The 18,329-nt window shown below is 42.7% G+C and overlaps 1 protein-coding gene across 3 annotated transcripts in view; it reads right to left on the bottom strand.

Moving 5' to 3' along the window:
• The window catches only part of nr3c2 (nuclear receptor subfamily 3, group C, member 2), a 121,739-nt gene extending 104,136 nt beyond the window's left edge, over positions 1 to 17,603 (bottom strand). For all 3 annotated transcript variants that reach the window (XR_013932262.1, XM_080416363.1, XM_080416364.1), the window contains exons 1-2: positions 17,160 to 17,603; positions 12,914 to 14,749 (exon numbers count right to left, since the gene is read on the bottom strand). Coding sequence is in view for 2 of the 3 variants with exons in the window: in XM_080416363.1 (XP_080272489.1) it covers positions 12,914 to 14,730 (1,817 nt within the window). In the remaining variant the exon portion in view is untranslated. The remainder of the gene's footprint in view (positions 1 to 12,913; positions 14,750 to 17,159) is intronic.
• Positions 17,604 to 18,329: the final 726 nt, after the last annotated feature.

Below are 18,329 nucleotides of genomic sequence, written 5' to 3'. Positions count from 1 at the left end.
ATAGGCCACATTTGAGGGACAACATTTTGACATTTTTGATTGTGGGGACGCATGTCTACCTAGCGACAAAATCTGTATCCCCAATGTCATTGTGTGTGTGTGTGTGTGCATGTGTGTGTGCATGCGCGTGCGTGCGTGCGTGCGTGCGTGCGTGCGTGCGTGCGTGCGTGCGTGCGTGCGTGCGTGCGTGCGTGCGTGCGTGCGTGCGTGCGTGCGTGCGTGCGTGCGTGCGTGCTTGTACGTGTGTGTGTAGGAGTGCTTCTAGGTTTTGAGCCTATAGGATTAAAAGTGGGCTCCAGGGAGAACACTGCCCTGTTCTTTTAGTTTTGAGAAAAGAATGTTGACTTTACAAGGACGTGACATTGCAAGGTAAACGGCGTACATTTAGACTGGTGCAGTCCAATTAATCAGTGCCAGTTCAAGCATTGAAAAGGAAAATAGCTCTTCACTTGGAAACCAATCATTTAAAAAGTTTGTATTGCATTTAATAACATTCTTAAATAAGATAAGTCAACATGGCACCATTAGTATTAGCTTTCAGGGTTCTAAAATAGACTTACTTATAATAGTGTACAAAGTGTTCGGGATGGATAAATCCTTCTAATATACAGTATTGTGGCACTTTCTGCTTAATTCTGGCATTTTTTAGTTATCATTCAAACCGGGAAAGCATCTGTGTCAATTTAGATTTTAGCGTTGGCTATTCAAACATAGCAGATCTACAAGCTCACAGTGTGTCACTTCGTGCCGCGATGCGAGCTTGTAAATCTGCAATTTTTCAAGTGTTTGAAAAATTTTGTACGCTGAAAATTTAGATATTTTTCTAACACAATTCTTCTATTCTGGGGGTCCCTGGCACAAAACAGATGGGGGCACAAATCAGATGGGGCGGTCCGCGGCCAAATACACGGGGTCTTCATGGGTTAAAAATTTAAAATGTAATGCGTACAGTTATACTGTATGCATTAATAATGGTATAATAACATTAGTAATGTATACATTTGTTCTGGTACCACTGTGGTATGTATGTGTGTTTGCGCCACTATAATGAGGAGATGAGGGAGAGGGTCTTGTGTAAAAGTGCTCAGACTTCAGTTCAAACCCCCGTTTTTGCGTTCCTTTCTACAGATGAACTGGCAAGACAAACACTGGGGTCTTACTCACTTGGGATGAATACTTGAGCAAACTTCAATTAAACATGGATGATCGAGCCATGCTTTGTTTGTTCATTCAAGCAATCAGAATGCAATGCAAAGCAGTCAATGTTGCGCAGAGAGAGAGAGAGAGAGAGAGAGAGAGAGACAGAGAGACGGCTAGAGAAGCAAAAGAAGGCCTCTCCGCACTTCTCCTCTGCAAAAGAAATTCATTGCTTTTTATAGCCCCCGATGAATAATGCTCAAACCATGAATTAGGCATTCACTCACATTTAACTCCACAAACATAAGCGTCTCTTGGTGCACAAGAGCAGGAATACGCATACAGTTGCTTCTTCTGGCAGATTTATGGCATGTAATTTGTAATTTGATGAGCAGGAAATTCATCAATTCCAGAGTGTCAATGTACTGAACGTGTCATTAATTCACCCTACAACAAGATATCACTCACCTTTGTGAGCTGCTTGCGTGCTCGATAAACAAAAGCACCAGGTGCACAAAAGCGAGCCATTCACCAATTTTACACGAAAAAAAAAAAAATACAATAATCCGGGCATTCATCACTCAAACACGGGCATCCACTATGCTTTGTTATGGTCCCGGTATCAAGTTTCGGCCCAATTCAGCGGCCCTGTTAATGACCCTAAAGGACATGAGGGCCAGGACCGCCTCGGTATGTCAGCAGTAGGTAACAGAGGGTAGATGGCAGCCTACTGGACTCGCTCAGCGGAAATTTGGCTCACTGTCCTCAGACAGTGTGTTTCAGGAAGAGGTTCACATGAGGACAAGACCTCACAAGCATTCAAATCCCTGCAGCCCCGGCCAATAGCAGCCAGCTATAGCCACACTTTTATTGGGATGTCAAGTCCAGTCCAGAATGTGGTGCTGTTGACGGTGCATTGTGTGTGTGGTTTGTGTGTGTGTGTGTGTGCGCATGCGAGTGCACATGCATATGTGTGTGTGTGTGTGTGTGTGTGTGTGTGTGTGTGTGTGTGTGTGTGTGTGTGTGTGTGTGTGTGTGTGTGTGTGTGTGTGTGTGTGTGTGTGTGTGTGTGTGAAGAGAGAGATGGAGGTAGAGCGATCAAGGGGAATAGTATCACATTTTATCTACTGTACAACAATAGCCTCAAATAATTAGGCCACACGGTATCTTCTCACCTTTTAAAAGATAAGGCCTAAACACAGCCTTTTGTGATACTTTACCAAAGTGAAGAAGCTGATTGATTTATGAAGATTCATTTCACACCTTGGGGTCATAATAATACCCTTATCTATTTTATGATGAAGCTGTTAAAGGCCAAATTTTGTCTGCTAAGGATAATTGGACAAAATGTGTCAAAATGTGTGGTCGCTGGGCATATGCAGTTTGAGGTAGTCTGACTTAGTTGGCGTCCCTCAGTGAGAGGCGGTGAGCTCCTGACAACCAATTCTCAATTTCTCGGTGGTGGAGCTCTGGGAATAGCCAGGCAAAGCATTTCTGAAAATTCGAAACAGAACTGTTCGGCAAGCAAAAACTAATTTATGCTGCAGATGTAGCCATTTTTTTTCATGCTCTTGCTGGATTACTACTGCTGCACGTTTGAGGGGTCCTGTTTTAGGCCACTGGGAATATTCTAGCCGTCTAGTACTAGTAGTGATTGAGGCATTTCAAGTTATAGGCCCCACTAATCTGGTGCCACTGTATAGCAAAAAGGAAATCATTGTCTCACTGTTTTGTGTTTAGTTTGTTTTAAATTGTCTAAGCATTTAAACCATTAAGTACTAGTAAATGTAATGTGATTGGTGTCATTGTTGTCATAACTCCAACCCAGTCTAACCAGTCAGCGTCGACCTTGACACACCCTCAGAAGGACTCAAGCACATTAGGAATTGTGCTCAGAATCCATTCTTGAGTAGTCTTGAGCAAAGTGCTAGAACCTAAAGGTGAGAGCACATTTATTATCCTGCACTCTCCTCCACACAGCGGCCAGAAAAGGGACGAGAGCAAGTGTGCAATGGATCCGCTGCATCTCAAATAAGGTCTGGACTCAGTTCAGACTGGATCTGTGTGGAATTGACTGATTCCTGACCAGAATCTGAAACAGAATCACATTATTGGCCAAGTATATTCTCACATATCAGGAATTTTATGTTGCTTTCTATGTTCATACAAAAAAAGCCTATGTGGCTACAAGTCACTATAAGGGCCTGGACTTACAGAATTTTACACTGTCTCTATAGTATTATAGAGACATTCACAAAATGTACATAGTGCATTATAAACGTGTGACCATGACTCCATCTGCAACTATATCCAAAGCCTCTTCCCCACTCATAACAGCTAGGGACAGGCAGCTCAGTAATGTAATTACAAATGTATTGTGAACAATTTGTCATATTGGACTTGTACAAGTTCAGAGTTTTACCCTGTGGGAGTTTATTATTTTTACACCCCAATTCATGTCACCTTGCATACAGAGCCTGCTTCATGCGACCAAATACCAATTCTGTACTGATCAACATTTTGTACCACCGCCATCACAGCATTCCTCACTTTTAATTACTGTTACTATAGAGCAGTGGTTCTCAAACTTTTTCATGTCAAGGACCCCCAAAATTATATGTATTTGGCCGCGAACCCCCATCTGAAAACCTTTTGTGCCAGGGACCACCCATTTTTAAAAAATTGCAGGTGACATGCTTTGAGCTTGTAGATCTGCTATTTTTGAATAGCCAACATAGACATGGATAAAGTTGTTAAAATTATTGTGATGCTGTATTAACTACTTTAGCTGGGGACCCCCCACCCCCCAAGGACCCCACTTTGAGAACCAATGCTATAGAGGTTGTCCGAGGTGTCCGACAGAGTTTTCCTGTTTATAAATCAGAAAATATTGTTTCCTGTCCTGAACTACGGTAATCTACAAACTTACAGCAGCCTAGTCTTTAATCCGCTAGATTCGATTTATCGCTCCGACCTGCAGGTTCATAACAGTGCACAGGAGAAAAAAATGGCATTGCCCTGTGTGTATCTAAGGCTCTCCTGCAGAAATGACATTATTACATTAAATCTACCTTACTTCAGATACTCCATTGAGATGTCTACAGGTTTCTGGTGAGAGCAACCATCCCAAAATTAGAGCATCACAGAGCCTCATGGCTTTTAAAAGCCTTGTGTTCTGTCAAAGCTATCTGGAGTTAAGATAGTAAAGATACTGAAACAGTAACTGCTCACTCATTGCAAGTCATTCTGGGTGAGAGAGCATCTGAATGCTCTAAAGTGGGAATGTACTTTGGAGCTCATCCCATTATTTCTACTCCATGACAGCAGGGTCTGGTCTTGGATACTTCACGACTCATGACAGACTTGGGGGAAGATCTGCCACACAGATAGAGCTATAGTTTCAGGCAGTCCTCAAACTGGATGCACTCATTCTAAGGCTGAACGATTAATCGTTTTCAAACCGAAATCGCAATTTGAAACCACGCGATTAGCTAATCGCAAAGGCCGCGATTTTTTTAATTTTTATTTTATCATAATTAATAATTTTAATATTAATATTAATCCCAGAGCACCCGCGGGACTTGTCTCCTTCTCTCCAGAGTGGCTGCCTCTCTCTACAGGGAGCGAGAGGGCAGCGAGCCCCCTCTCTCTCTCACTCTGTCCCTCTCATAGTTAGGTCCCTCGCCGTCGGCTGCGAGTATTTAAAGTTTGTCGAACGGCCGTGTTGCGCAACTTAAGTCCCCGATGCCGCGCGTAGCGGTAAAACATTATTTTCGGTGCGACACAAGTAGTGTAGTAGTAGTGTTGCTCCTATGTTTGTTTCTGTAAGTGTAACTTATATTTTTCCCATCATTATTAAACTATTACTGTTGGATGCTGAGATTCAATGTAAACAATACGATGCAAAGCACTTCCTGGTTAGTGTTGCCAGGTTTTGTGAGAGAAATAAGCAACCCTGTCTATGAAAACAAGCCCAAAAGAAGCGACTATGAACTGTATCTTTGTCACTTATGTACAGTGGTGGAAAAAGTACTCAAATGTTTTACTTAAATAAAAGTATCAATACTGCAGAACAACAATACTGTAGAAGTACTCTGTTACAAGTAAAAGTCCCAAATTCAAAATTGACTTGAATAAAAGTAGGCCTACAAAAGTATTGGTATCAAAATGTACTTAAAGTACCAAAAGTAAAAGTACTAATGTTTGAAAATAGCAGATCTACAAGCTCACAACGCGTCGCATCGTGGCGCGTTGTGAGCTATTTTCAAATTACCTAGGTATAAAATAGGGCTAAAGTGGTTAATGTAGGTTTTATAATATTATAATTTATATCTGTAACTAGTCACTAAAGTTTTCAAATAATTGTAGTGGAGTAAAAGTACAATATTTGCCTCTGAGATGTAGTGGAGTAGAAGTTAAAGTATTGGAAATTAGAAATACTCAAGTAAAGTACAAATACCTCAAAATTGTACTTAAGTACAGTACTTAAGTAAATGTACTTAGTTACTTTCCACCACTGCGTTATGTATTCTGAGTTTTTCACTTCCAAGGAGTAGTAGTAATACAATGTACAGTAGGAGAGGACTTTGCCTTGTGAGACAAAAAAGTGTTACATTTTAGTTGAATGTTAATCTACATAAGCTAAATACTGGATATCAGTAAATATGCTTCTGGAGCCATAAGTGAAAGACCTACTTATTTCACTGCTGTGAATTGTTTACACAAAATGGTAATTACCGGTATTTGTTTAATTTAAATTTTATTTTTATTTATTGAACTTCATTTCAGAAAAAGCTTCTCTTCTTGAGCCATAAGTTAATGAATTAACAAGTTCAATGTTGGGTTGTTTACAAAAATAAGCTATTTCTATTCCAGCTAAATGTTTAAATATATACATGGGGAAAAAAAGTACTTGGAAGATACATGTTGGAAGCAATGAAGCAATTCATATCTTTTAGTTCTCATCCTTATTTATTAGAATCTAGAACAGTAAATAAATGGTATGCCATTTGGTAATGTTCCATTACTTCCAATTACTTTTTAAACGTACACAGTGAATACTAAACTGAAGCTTGACTTTAAAAAAAAAAGTAAGATTTTTTTTTTAAAGAAAAAATCGCAATCAAATCGCAATCGCAATATCAGTCAGAAAAATCGCAATTAGATTTTTTCCCAAAATCGTTCAGCCCTAACTCATTCTATACCATTTTTTGGTCCTCATGCATACGACACACATATGCTGTATGAGAGCTACTTTCTCAGCACATTCCCCTGGAGATTATTGACTTGAACTGAATTTACCTGGCTCCCCAAAGTATTATGATTGCCGACGATTCATGAAAAAACAAGAACATGCCACTGCGATTGGATGCCTGAATTTAATAGATTTTTTATGGGATGGTAAGTACCATATTATTTGAGTTATACTGTATATGAAAACATTATTGGCACACAATTTATAGAATTGTATGCATCATCAATTTCTAACGGTAAAGCTTTCGGACAGAGCTTTCATCTGCCACACAGGTGCAGACACCTGAGCCCTGGGTTCCCATTTCCACATCTCAAACAAGCCGTAGCCCGCCTTATTGTCAGTAACCCACAATGCACTGGGAGCCCCAGCGCGCGGCTGGTGATGGGATTTAATTGGATATTAGTATCCAGCAGTGTCTGAATTAATCAAATCATTTCCATCCATTAATTTAGTGGAAGAACATACAATTAAAGCCTTATTAGTGTTCTCTCAGGAGTATGCCTTTTCATCCCTCTGAAGAACATTGGGAGTTGGCCAGGGTCCAGGGCAAACCATTCTCCTTGCTCAAAATCCGGGGCTTCCTCTTCGAAGGGCCGTTTCACAGAGCTGGAGCTATGCTGGCTCCGAGCGAGGAAAAAAAGGCAATGAAAATGTCACTCCGTTGCTGTATGGTTCTGCTACTGCCACGAGCTCGGAAACACTGGAATGTGAGCTATTAACAGAAATTATATCTGTATGAAAAGAAAAACGGCACTTTCCTGGGTGTGATGTTTCGCTTTGAATTTATTAGGTCAAGTTTTAAAGAAAATTTCATTTGGTACAACATTTCTCTGTCAACCAGCTCTCAATACCCCAAATAGGTTTAAAAGAGATTTGGAGATTTGAGCAGAAAGCAAACATAATCCAGCACACTAATGTAGGTCACTCTATGATAATTTTCATATTACCATGGCTAAGTTGGCATTTCTTTGTATATTATGCACAGAAATCTGTATAAAACATATTCCTCCATAATGGACGTGAATACAAATGTGTGTGCAATGCTTTTGCATCCTCTACATAGTGAATACTTACAAAAGAAGCTTAAACTTAATGTTTATTTCATATTTTCGAGATAAAACCAAGGAAGAGTCAGCCTCTGCATTTAAAGCTCTAATAATCATGCAGAATGCACACTGTCGGCCACCTGTTTTGTCTAAGAATTAAATCGGAGCCAAACCGTGACAAAAATACTGTGTTTGTGGTTAGGACAAATTCAGATTTTTTTTCTCCCCTCACTCTCTCTCTCTTTCACTCTCCCTCGCTCTTTTTTCTCCTTTTTTTTGGGTGAGTTAAAACACTTTTAGACCAAAGTAATCCAGACTGCTGTGATGAGAAGCCATTTTTAATTAAAAGCACTTTCAAAAGGCACCATGGTGAGAGAAAAAAGAATGCAGGGATTTTTCACTGTCCACGGCTTAGAAAAAAGATGTGATTTTGCTTCTTTGATTTTTCCTTTGTTACGTGAAAGTCTAAATCTCAACAGCACCACACCAACCTTCTTGTTTAGAGTCCAGATAGGGACTTTGCTGTGTGGCCATGAGCTGTGTCACTGACAATGGACAGCGTAGAATGAGTCTATATGTCTAATTCAATCAATACGGTGGTAGTGCTGTAATAGGAGACTCTAAGTAAGCAGTATGCTCTGAGAATTAAACTTTAGTCACGGTACATAATATGAATTTATATAGATTGTGTAGGGTTGTGTGTGCGTGTGACTGTGTATGACTCTCTCCTGATGGGAGTGGTCTCTTCCAGGATGACAATGCCTTATCCACAGGGTGCGGGGGTAACAGAATTGTTTGAGGAGTATGAACATTATGTGAATCAAAAGCTATGGCCTTCACACTCACCAGATCTCAATACAGTTGGACACCTATAGCAGATCTTTGAACTACGCATTAAGCCCCTGAGTCTGATTACTTCGCAAGAAAAACGGAAACTGATATGCTACTCCGAAATTGCCGTCTGACGATGTGTAGTTTTTAAAATCTAACCCAGTTCAATTCCTGCATTTGTTTGGTGTTAAGAACTGATTGACCAATACAAATTTCATCGGTCTCTGTGTGTAAGGGACTTTAGATGGAGCTCTCCCACCACCATCATCAAAACACCAATTGAAAGAATATATCTGGTTAGAATGGTGTTCCATCCCTCCAGCAGAGTTCCAGAGACAATCTATGCCAAGGCACATCGAAGCTGTTCTGGTGGCTCATGGTGGCCCAACACCTTGCTAAGACACTTTATGTTGGTTTTTCTTTCATTTGTCACCCGTCCGTATGTCTATATATGTCTGTGTCTGTCTTGTGTGGGTCTGTGTATAGATGTATGTCTGTTATGTGTATGGCACGCTGGCTGGCTGCCATGCAGCCCACCTCCTCCTGTCATGCTGTGTGACATTAGGTCTGAGCAGGATCTCATTAGGACCCGGGTGGGTACTGATCCCGTCAGCATCGGTTTGCCTCCCTCCATATGGGTCGCCTCCAAGGTAGCGAACGTTCCGATCAGTACTGCGTTCCTTGTTACACTGTAAAATTTTGGGTGATAATTTAACTCGGAGTGTACGAGTAGAACCAAATGGACCCTTAAATGTCCATTTGTTCAATTTGTACACTCACGAGCTAAATTAACACTTCAGATTTGACTGAGTATACAATACGGCATGCACACACGCACGCACACTTAAACACCTGCCCCACACACAAGAACGTACATATAAAACTGAGACATTAACAGACGTGAATTTGTAGACAGTAGTCTAAGTAAACACTCACAAAGCATACTAGGGATGCCACAATCTGACCTTGAGCCAATTCGAATATTCGACAGCCCTGGCGAATATTATTCGATTATTCGACGGCACCGTAACCCCCCCCCCCCCAATTATTTAAAAAAAAAAAAAAATAGTCCCGGTCCTTCCGACGGCCAATCCGGCCCTGAGTGTGTGGCTGCAGCAGCACTCTGAGTCTGCACAGACAGCGCAGCTGGCTTCCTCCACTTTACAGTAAAACAAACTGTGGCCATTTACAATTATTAAGACTATAATATTACTATTATTAGTATTAGCATATATTTTGATTGAAACTAAGGCATAAAGAACTTAAAAAAAAAAAAAAAAAAAAAAAAGAATTAAAAAAAATATATATATTTTTTTTTATTAAAATCGAATTTTTAAAATCATATTCGATTATGGAGACTGTAACGAATATTCGAAAATTCGAATAATCGGTGGCATCCCTAAAGCATACAATAATTGAACAAAATGGATAGGAATATATAGGAATATATATACATACTCTGGAAGTCCGGATAGCAGTGTATACCCACAGGCATACTGCACAGCACAAATAGATCCACATAAGCTAGCCGCACACATTTGTACGAAAATAAAGTGAATTTCACTAGGACAGCCATCCCACGCAGTCCACTATTGATTTAGGAACCAGGAAACCAGGGGGACTTAGGAATGAAGTTGTACACGCACTCTGGGGATAATTAATCTTACTATAAACTAGCTCAGTGAAAGTCAAATTGATTCTTTGTTAATCATGACACAGCATAACTCCATCTGACTGTGGCCAAACTAGGCCACAAATTGAGGGAGGGGGCAGTATGAAGCTTTCTCCAATGTCTTGATGCACCACATACAGTATTAGCAAAGAAATTAAAAACAATTAGCACGCGTAAAGCATTACTATTATCAGTCAAAGCACCTTAGTTTCACAGTGACCAGCAAGGATAGGGAGCTGTGTTTTTCCATTTCAATTCAGCATGGATGATAACCAGGCTACATGACGCTATTTCAGCACATACACAATCATGGCTATAGATTAACCACTTTAGCCCTATTTAATACTTTCAATCACACAGCACTCGTGTGGCTCAGTGGTAAAAGTCCCTGCCCACTATCCCGGAGGTTCGAATTCACCGTGTTGCATGCGGCATTGTCGGTGCTTCTATGCGAACACAATTGGCCCGTGTTCGGAGGAGGGAAGCCAGGCGGGGCGGGTGATAATAGTCATTGCACGGACTCCTGCTGGTGCGGCACCTGTCAGCACGAGTGTTGGGCAGGAGGAGTAAATAAGTAAGAAGTAAGGCCCTACGTCCTCCCGGTGGGGGCTCCTCACTGGCAGGTGAGTCAGAAGGATACAACAGCAGTGACAACACAGAAATGTGTGGGGGGGGGGGGGATTAATTGACATAACGCGACTAAATTGGGAAGAAAAGGGGGGTAAAGAATTATTGGCTACTCAAAAAATAATAATAAAAAAATAAAATGTATATATATACACACTTTCAAACCTGTTTAAGAATATAGAAAAACAGCAAATAAATAAAATCGAATCCATCTACAAGCAGTAGATCTGCAATTTTTACAATTTTTGAAAATGTGTGATTATTTTTGAAAATGTTACATGAAAAAAAAAATGTTTTCATGTTCAATGAAATGCCTAAAATAGGAACGCCAGGTTGAAAGTTGTTCAATGGAAATGTCTCAGTACTTGCCAACACAACCTAAGAGGGGATAAAAATGGACAACCAGGAAAGGCAGGGCAAACGGATGTCAGTTATATGAATGAGGACGGCGAGTCCTCTGGTTCAATCATACAAAATTGTAATCCAGAGCAATTTCAACCTTTGAAGTTCCATGTGATGTCATTGGCAACATTCTGCTCTCTCACCACGCCAACTTCAAGTGACTGATCTGATGTCCATCGATGGTGTGTGTTAGGGTTACGTTTAATACGTTTAATTTCATTAAGTAAAAAGAAATGTGTTTCACAAAAATGTCAACTGAAACTGAAAGAATGCACCAAAATTACGTACATTTTCTTGTGCGACACGGTCAAGTATGAAGAAGCCTTAGTTTAGGGGCTACCACGTGAAACCCTGCTGGCCAAGGATGGAACCACAGCCTTCCGTCTGTGCCTCCCATACACTCTCTCCCTTTTAGCTTTCCATTACTGTTCATTATAATAAAGAATAATTATGGAGCAGAGTGGACTGCCCACTCTCTTTAGAAGAAATAATGACAGTCTGGACTAGATCAGGTCAGGTCACGGCCTCATTAAGAAATCAGGGAGTCCATGAGATACAGAGAGCCAACATCTCAGTAAATGTGCGGATAATAATACTGTACTTTTCCAAAGACAAACATCTGACTCTTATCAAAGTTTTTGGAAGTCCGGGCTCAAGAGCAGGATGTGTTTTATGGCTTTGTTTAGTGCTTATTACACTGAGGGAGCTCGTAAAAAAGGTGACGCAATATCATGCGAATTAACAATGTCCCCCGATGTACAATAAAGGCGTACAGTAGATGATGGCCATGCATTTCGGCATTGTCAATGGACATTTCTCACTGGTATTTCAACATGACACACACACACACACACACACACACACACACACACACACACACACACACACACACACACACACACACACACACACTAAAGTACAGTACAGTATCAAAATATCTCTGGATTTACTGTAAACAAACAAGATCTCTGGCATTGCCCAGGGATACATTATATAACTGGTTCACATACTTTAATTTCAGCAGCATTACTGTTATTCATGATCTATTTTATGACCGTGGTATTTACTTTTATTCATCCTGCTGATGCTAATTTAGTGCCTTGTAGCCCTCGCATGCAACTAGGACAAAGCCAAACAACTATGTCAAAGTTCTACCTCACCAGACTGGCAGCCATTATAGATTTTTCTTCTCTCCCTTTGGCCCATTTGTTTTTGTTTTGGCTCGACGCCCTCGAAAAGGCAACTGTTTATTCCATCAGTTTGGCAACAAAAGTATGTGATCAATCATTCATAATTTATGACACTGCCCTATAATGGCTCACGGCCCATAAAAACAGATATTTGCATTACAAGGTCCTAACTGGACCTCCCGATAACAAACCAATAAATTCAGTTGTTGTGCATACAAAGGCGCCTGATAAGAGGCAAACTTTGCCTCTTTCACTCTCTCCCTCTCCCTGTGTGTGCGCGCGCGTGCGTGTGTGTGTGTGTGTGTTTTGTCTGTGTGTGAGTCTCTCTTACAGTAGAGCACAGGGAAATAGTAGCAAAGATGATGTGATCGTATGCTGCTCTTGTGCTTTAACAATGCCCTGGACTGGGTCCCTCAGTTCCTGTTCCCCCGGCCAGCATCCCGCTGCCTTTCCCAAGCCCTGCTGTTGTTGTTATTATTTGCAATTTCTCCGAGCAAACGCCCCAAGTCCCCTGTGCAAGTGGAGTCTGACTCAGACACACTTGGCCCTACAATCAATCTGGTATAATCAAAACAAACCCTCTCAAAGGTACTGACACAAACACTCTTTAGGAAGGAAAGTAAGGTATTACCTTGAATAAAGTTTAACAGGCAATATTGACTACAAGGAACACAGCTCCCCAAATGCAAAACTTTGACGGAGACATACTGTACTAGCCAGCTAGTGTGGACACACACATAATGTACATGCTTACCTGGACATGTTGTCTGTGATGCAGCTCTGGCCTGGGTAGCCCTCCCCTCTGGCTGCCAGCGACCCCGGTGTCATGCCCGGCCGTGATTTCCAAGACTCCATTAACGCTGTTACAGGGGAAATTAAATTGAACAAAGGGTTGGACTGGTCCCTCATGTCGTGCCGTGAGAAAGACATTGTCCCTTGCGCTCCGATCTGGTAATGGAACGAGTGTCCACCGGAATTAACTCCAACAATGGCCGACGGGGGGATGCTGTTGTTCTCTTGGTAATAGCTGCCATCGTTGGGCTCCTGCTTGACCCCTTTCGACAGGACATTGTTGGGGAACACATCGTGCTCGTAGTTGCCGTTCATGGAGGAAATAGGGGGTCCAAGGATACCAGAGAGGCTGTACTCGTCAATGTTATTCCTCAAGGACAAATAGGTGGTCTCGGATGCGGGGAAGAGTCCCAGGGAGGGCGTTTGCTCTGCGCTGTAGTGATGCTGACTCATGCAGCCCTCATCCTTGTTGGGTTCCGTCTTTATATGCGTGATGAAGGGTGTGCCGCTCATGTTGCATTTGTTGGAGTTGGAACCCAGGCACATGTGGCTCCTGTAGTCAGTTCCGGGCTCGTTCTTGATGTACTTGACCATCCCCATCTGGTCCACGCCCACGTTGAACACCTCTCCATCCACCATCTCTACCTTGGGGAACTCAAAGTTCTTGAAGTCCTGGTCCCTAGTTAGGCCCGCCGCCTCTGGACTGTTGGTGTCATTCTGCACCAGGCCCAGTCCACTGGCGGGACTGGATACAGGGAACCCACCAGAGGAGGGGTTTTGTGGACTGCTGATGTTCATAGTGTTCACTGTGGCCGGACTGGAGATTGAGGGCCTCATGCCATTGTTGCAGTTGTTGCCGTTTCCACCGATGGGGCTTGAGACGGATGACCTAATGTTACATGTGGCACTGCAGGAAGGCGGGGACCTCACGCTACTCATGCTCTGAGGGCTTGACATTGGGGACCGCATAATGTTGAGGGGGCTGGTGAGAGGTGGCGAGCCAACCGTGCTGGACTCCACGGGGCTACATGTTGCTGAATTCCTGCGCTGGATGTGGGCCAGAGCCGAGACAGAGGGAGTCTGGTTCACTGGGCTGCTGATGGACGAACAGGATGGCCCGAAGCACGTGGTGGGACTGGTGGTGGACGACACCACATTGTTGCTGCCTCCGGGGCTGGAGATGGAGCTGGATGTTTTGGGGCTGCAGGACAGAGACGAGGCCAGCACAGAGGCTGAGCTCACTGGGGTCCCTGCAGAGCATTCCCTGGGTGTGGCACCGGGCTGGTACCCCGGCGGCTTCACTTTGGGGCTCTTTGCGGACGCACACTGGTTCTCCTCTAGGGGCCGTCCACACAGCGGGTACATCTTCACCGGGCTGCTGCTGCCCCCGTGCTGGCTAAAGCTGAAGTCAGCCTCCCTGGCAGCATTCATGTACAGGCCCATGGACTCAGCCACAGTTTTGGAAAGCTCCTTGGAGTCCATTTCCTGTTTGCGACCGCAGTGGAGGGAATTGTTGAAGAGTGGGAGAACAAAAGGCTGGTTCTGGTTTAGCCGGAGAACGGGCTGCTCCTTCTTCTGGGCGTTGTTGCCATCCTTGCTGTCGGCCGTGGGACTTCCGGCAGCAGGGCAACCAACGTTTACGATGTCCATGAGTATATCGTTGCCAGTCACACTGGAATCCTCTGAGGTGCAGCAGTACTCCATGGTGCCAGGGACCTGAGACCATCTGTTCTCTGTGTCATTTCCATCAAAGAAACTCTGGTATCTTTTGGTCTCCATTGTTGGCTCATTGATTCACCTGGTCAATAAGACAAGATAAAATGTCCAAGTGTTAGAGTTAAATGACACATTTGGGTATTCACATAATGAGTGATGGTTCAAAATAGGCAACAGTTGACCCTTACTGGTGTAGTGGAAAGTGCATTGTATGTGGGGCCTGTAGGCTGAACATCTAATAGATATCAATACACATTTTAAATGGACTTAAATAAAAGCTGCAGTGTAAGCGAAATTTTAATGGGAATTGGACCTTTGACTGTATTAGCCATTGAATAGTACATCTGCCCCGCCTCTATTCTGCATTAATACCAATGAAAATTATTTCTCAAATGTCATATACGGTTAAACCAATTTATTATGTTGTAGTAGTAACTGCCAGACAGACTTTTTCCGTATAATTTGTGATGGCTGAAAAGAGAACAACACTTGAATCTTCCTACAATTCCTATATTAAGGATAGAGGGACAAGTGCAACAGTTCAGCAAGCATAGGCATATCAGTAACAAAATGTCCATGTTCAGGTGAAGTAATAAATAGCTAGAGATTCCATTAACCACTTAAACCCATGAGTCCGTATTGTGGGTAAAACTTCCGCAAAAAAATAGCAGATTGACAAGCTCACAACACGACACAGCGTGTGGCATTGAGCTTATTTTCAGCAAAAGCTTTCCCCACAATGACAGAAAACAGAAAATACACTAGTATTGAGCCCTGAGGGACTCGTGTTACCCATATGGGGTTTAAGTGGTTAATTGCTTAAAATATTTTTGGGAAAAAACATTGTGGTGGATAAACTCATAAATAGTGTTGTAGGCCAGCTTGTTGTAGGTACAGCTAAATGTCCATAAAACTTCAAAGTGAAGTTGTACTTCCTCTCTCTCCCCCTTATCTCTACAGTGTAAGATGTTACAGTGTGACAAGTTCCCAGATAACAAACACATCGCAACAAGGGGTTAAATGGATCCGCATGACGTAGTTTCATGCTTTTGGTCTAAGTCCCCGCCCGTCGTGAGTCCCTATTGGTCAGTAAACACACTGGACGCCACCAACGTCATCATCAGACGAACCGCGCATTGGCCCGACACACCCGTCACTCAATAGTTACTGCCTTAGCAGCCACAACATAGCTGCGACATAACTTGAAGTGTTGTTTGAGTTGAGCGCCCCGATGATGATCGATCTATACCGCACAACTTGCAAAAGAGTTTAAAGAAAAACCCTGACAACTTTTACTGCAACGGCATTGTTACGTTACGTGTCCATAATATACGCTATTCTAAGAGCTCGCATCGTCATCTAGGTTAAATATAACGTTTGCATGCTTCATATAATAACACCATATCTGCTGCATAACCTTTATATCTCGTGTGAGTGTGTGTAGCCTTATAAAAACACATGCAAACAAGGCGATGACACTGACACACGCACACGCACACACTCCCCTCTGACATGGCTCCCTAAACCGTGATTGGTGTGTGTTCTGTCACAGATTAGGGCGTGCAGGCAGCTCGCCTTTTGCTCTGGATGAGTGTTGCCATGTCCGCTTATTACAAGCGACGTTGGGGCGGGCTTGTGTTTCTGTAAAGTCGCTTGTAAATATTGGTAGTTTTAGCTTGTTTGGACTTGTTTCCTAATGTTGTTTAAACCTGTGGTTCTCAAACATTTGCATGTCAAGGACCCCCAAATTAATATTTATTTGTGCCAGGGAGGGACCCCATACAAGATTTTTTGAAAATATTCCACATTTTTCATATCTTCTTCAATAATTATTTGAAAATAGCAGATCTACAAGCTCACAACGTGTCGCATCTGCTTGTAGATCGGCTATTTTCAGTTAGCCTAGTTAGTTTAGTAGGCTTTGGGCTTGTTTTCATAGACCCCTGGTTGCTTGTTTCTAACCCAAAATCTGGCAACGTTGCTCTGAATGTTTCTCCACATTTTAGCTGGAGGGTGCGCAGTCTAAATAACATGCACAGACTTTTGTTTATGACCGTCACACAGCTTTAGTAATAACAACACTAAACTTATATGTTTGTATAACTGTGTATAACATAGTTATACAAACGGGAGGTCTATTTAAAGTAGCCTAGCATATACAGTGGGAAGAGGAAACTTTAATCATTTATTCGAAATCAGGCAAAATAAAATAAAAACCTTTACGATCGAAGGGCATATAGCAGGCTAAAGACAGGTGACAACATATGACTCATTTGGATATTTTGTATTATTTGTATTTATTTACAGAATTGAAACTGATCAATTTAAGTTAATACTTAGGTCCCGCTTCGAACTGTAAACCCATGCACATGGGACGTCATTAACCGTGTGACACTTTTAACAATCTTCCTTGCAAGTTTGGATCATGTTTTCCCTGGATATTCTTGTGCAGTGGAAACATTGTAACAATCGTGCACTCTGTCCTTCCTTACCTTAATTACGACATTCAGATTTGTCAGGTGCTGGCTGTGTTGCTGGGCAGCAGTAATCCACAGGAGAGGAAAAGACATCAATATAGTTGTTTCTCCTCCACGACAATATCCTCCTCCGCTGAACGCCTTTCTAGATCTACTATTATCAATCCACTAGTTTCAGTTTGACAGCTCAGAGACAGAGAGAGAGAGAGGGAGAGAGAGAGAGAGAGAGAGAGAGAGAGAGAAGTCTACTGCGTAATAATATCAGTAGTAATCCTCAACAGACAGACGCTGTTTTGACAGAACGCGCGACAGCGGCCGATAGGGTGACAGTTTGCGAATTATCTCGCATTGTGACCGTGATGTTGCCGATCGCTAATTCTGGTCCACAGATTAAAAAAAAGACTAATAAAAACAACGAAGGAGTCGGTCGGGACTTGCAGTCAACGCGACGTCATTCTGGTGTGCACACATGGACCCTCCTACTGCAAGCAGGCAGGGGGCGGCAGGGAGAAGAGGGAGGGTGGGAGAGGAGGTGGAGACTCCTGGGCACAGGTAGGTAGGACGGTAGGTAGGTGACTGACTGGCTGGCTGGATGGCTGGCTGGCTGGCAGACTGACTGGATGGCTGACTGACTGGATGGCTGACTGACTGGCTGGCAGACTGGCTGGCTGGCTGGCTGGCTGGCTGGCTGACTGACTGACTGACTGACTGACTGACTGGCTGGCTGGCTGACTGGCTGGCTGGCTGGCTGGCTGACTGACTATCAATCTGGTCTGGAATTGAATGTGTTATCAACTTATCAAGTAGGGACTCAGGTAGCAGACTACCTGTATGGAAATAGAGTGGTTAGTTATAGTACTTTTAATTGGGCTTTATCAATACGAATTAATATTTAAAAACAGCATTCTACAGTAGATACAAATCATACAATGAAAGGCAGGTTGTTGGTGTGAGTGCGGCTCGGGCTCAGCCAGACAAATGTATACATATAAATCAAATATATGTTGGAACTGAATGAGGTGACGGCCAACATTAGCCTGTTTTTAAAGCATGTGCCGGCTCTAGGTGAGCTGTATCGTTTCTCCGATTGATGTCATCATTGTCTGACACTGAAGGGGTTGCCACTAGGTGGCGCTAAATTTCTGTAGCTGTCCTGGTCGTCTCTTCTTCCTGCAGGTCTGTCAG

The sequence above is a fragment of the Gymnoscopelus braueri genome (assembly GCF_963280865.1).
Source record: "Gymnoscopelus braueri genome assembly, chromosome: 2".
In the NCBI taxonomy this organism is placed as follows: Eukaryota; Metazoa; Chordata; class Actinopteri; order Myctophiformes; family Myctophidae; genus Gymnoscopelus; species Gymnoscopelus braueri.
Note: the sequence above shows the minus strand (reverse complement) of the source record. Positions and strands in the feature narration are given on the sequence as shown.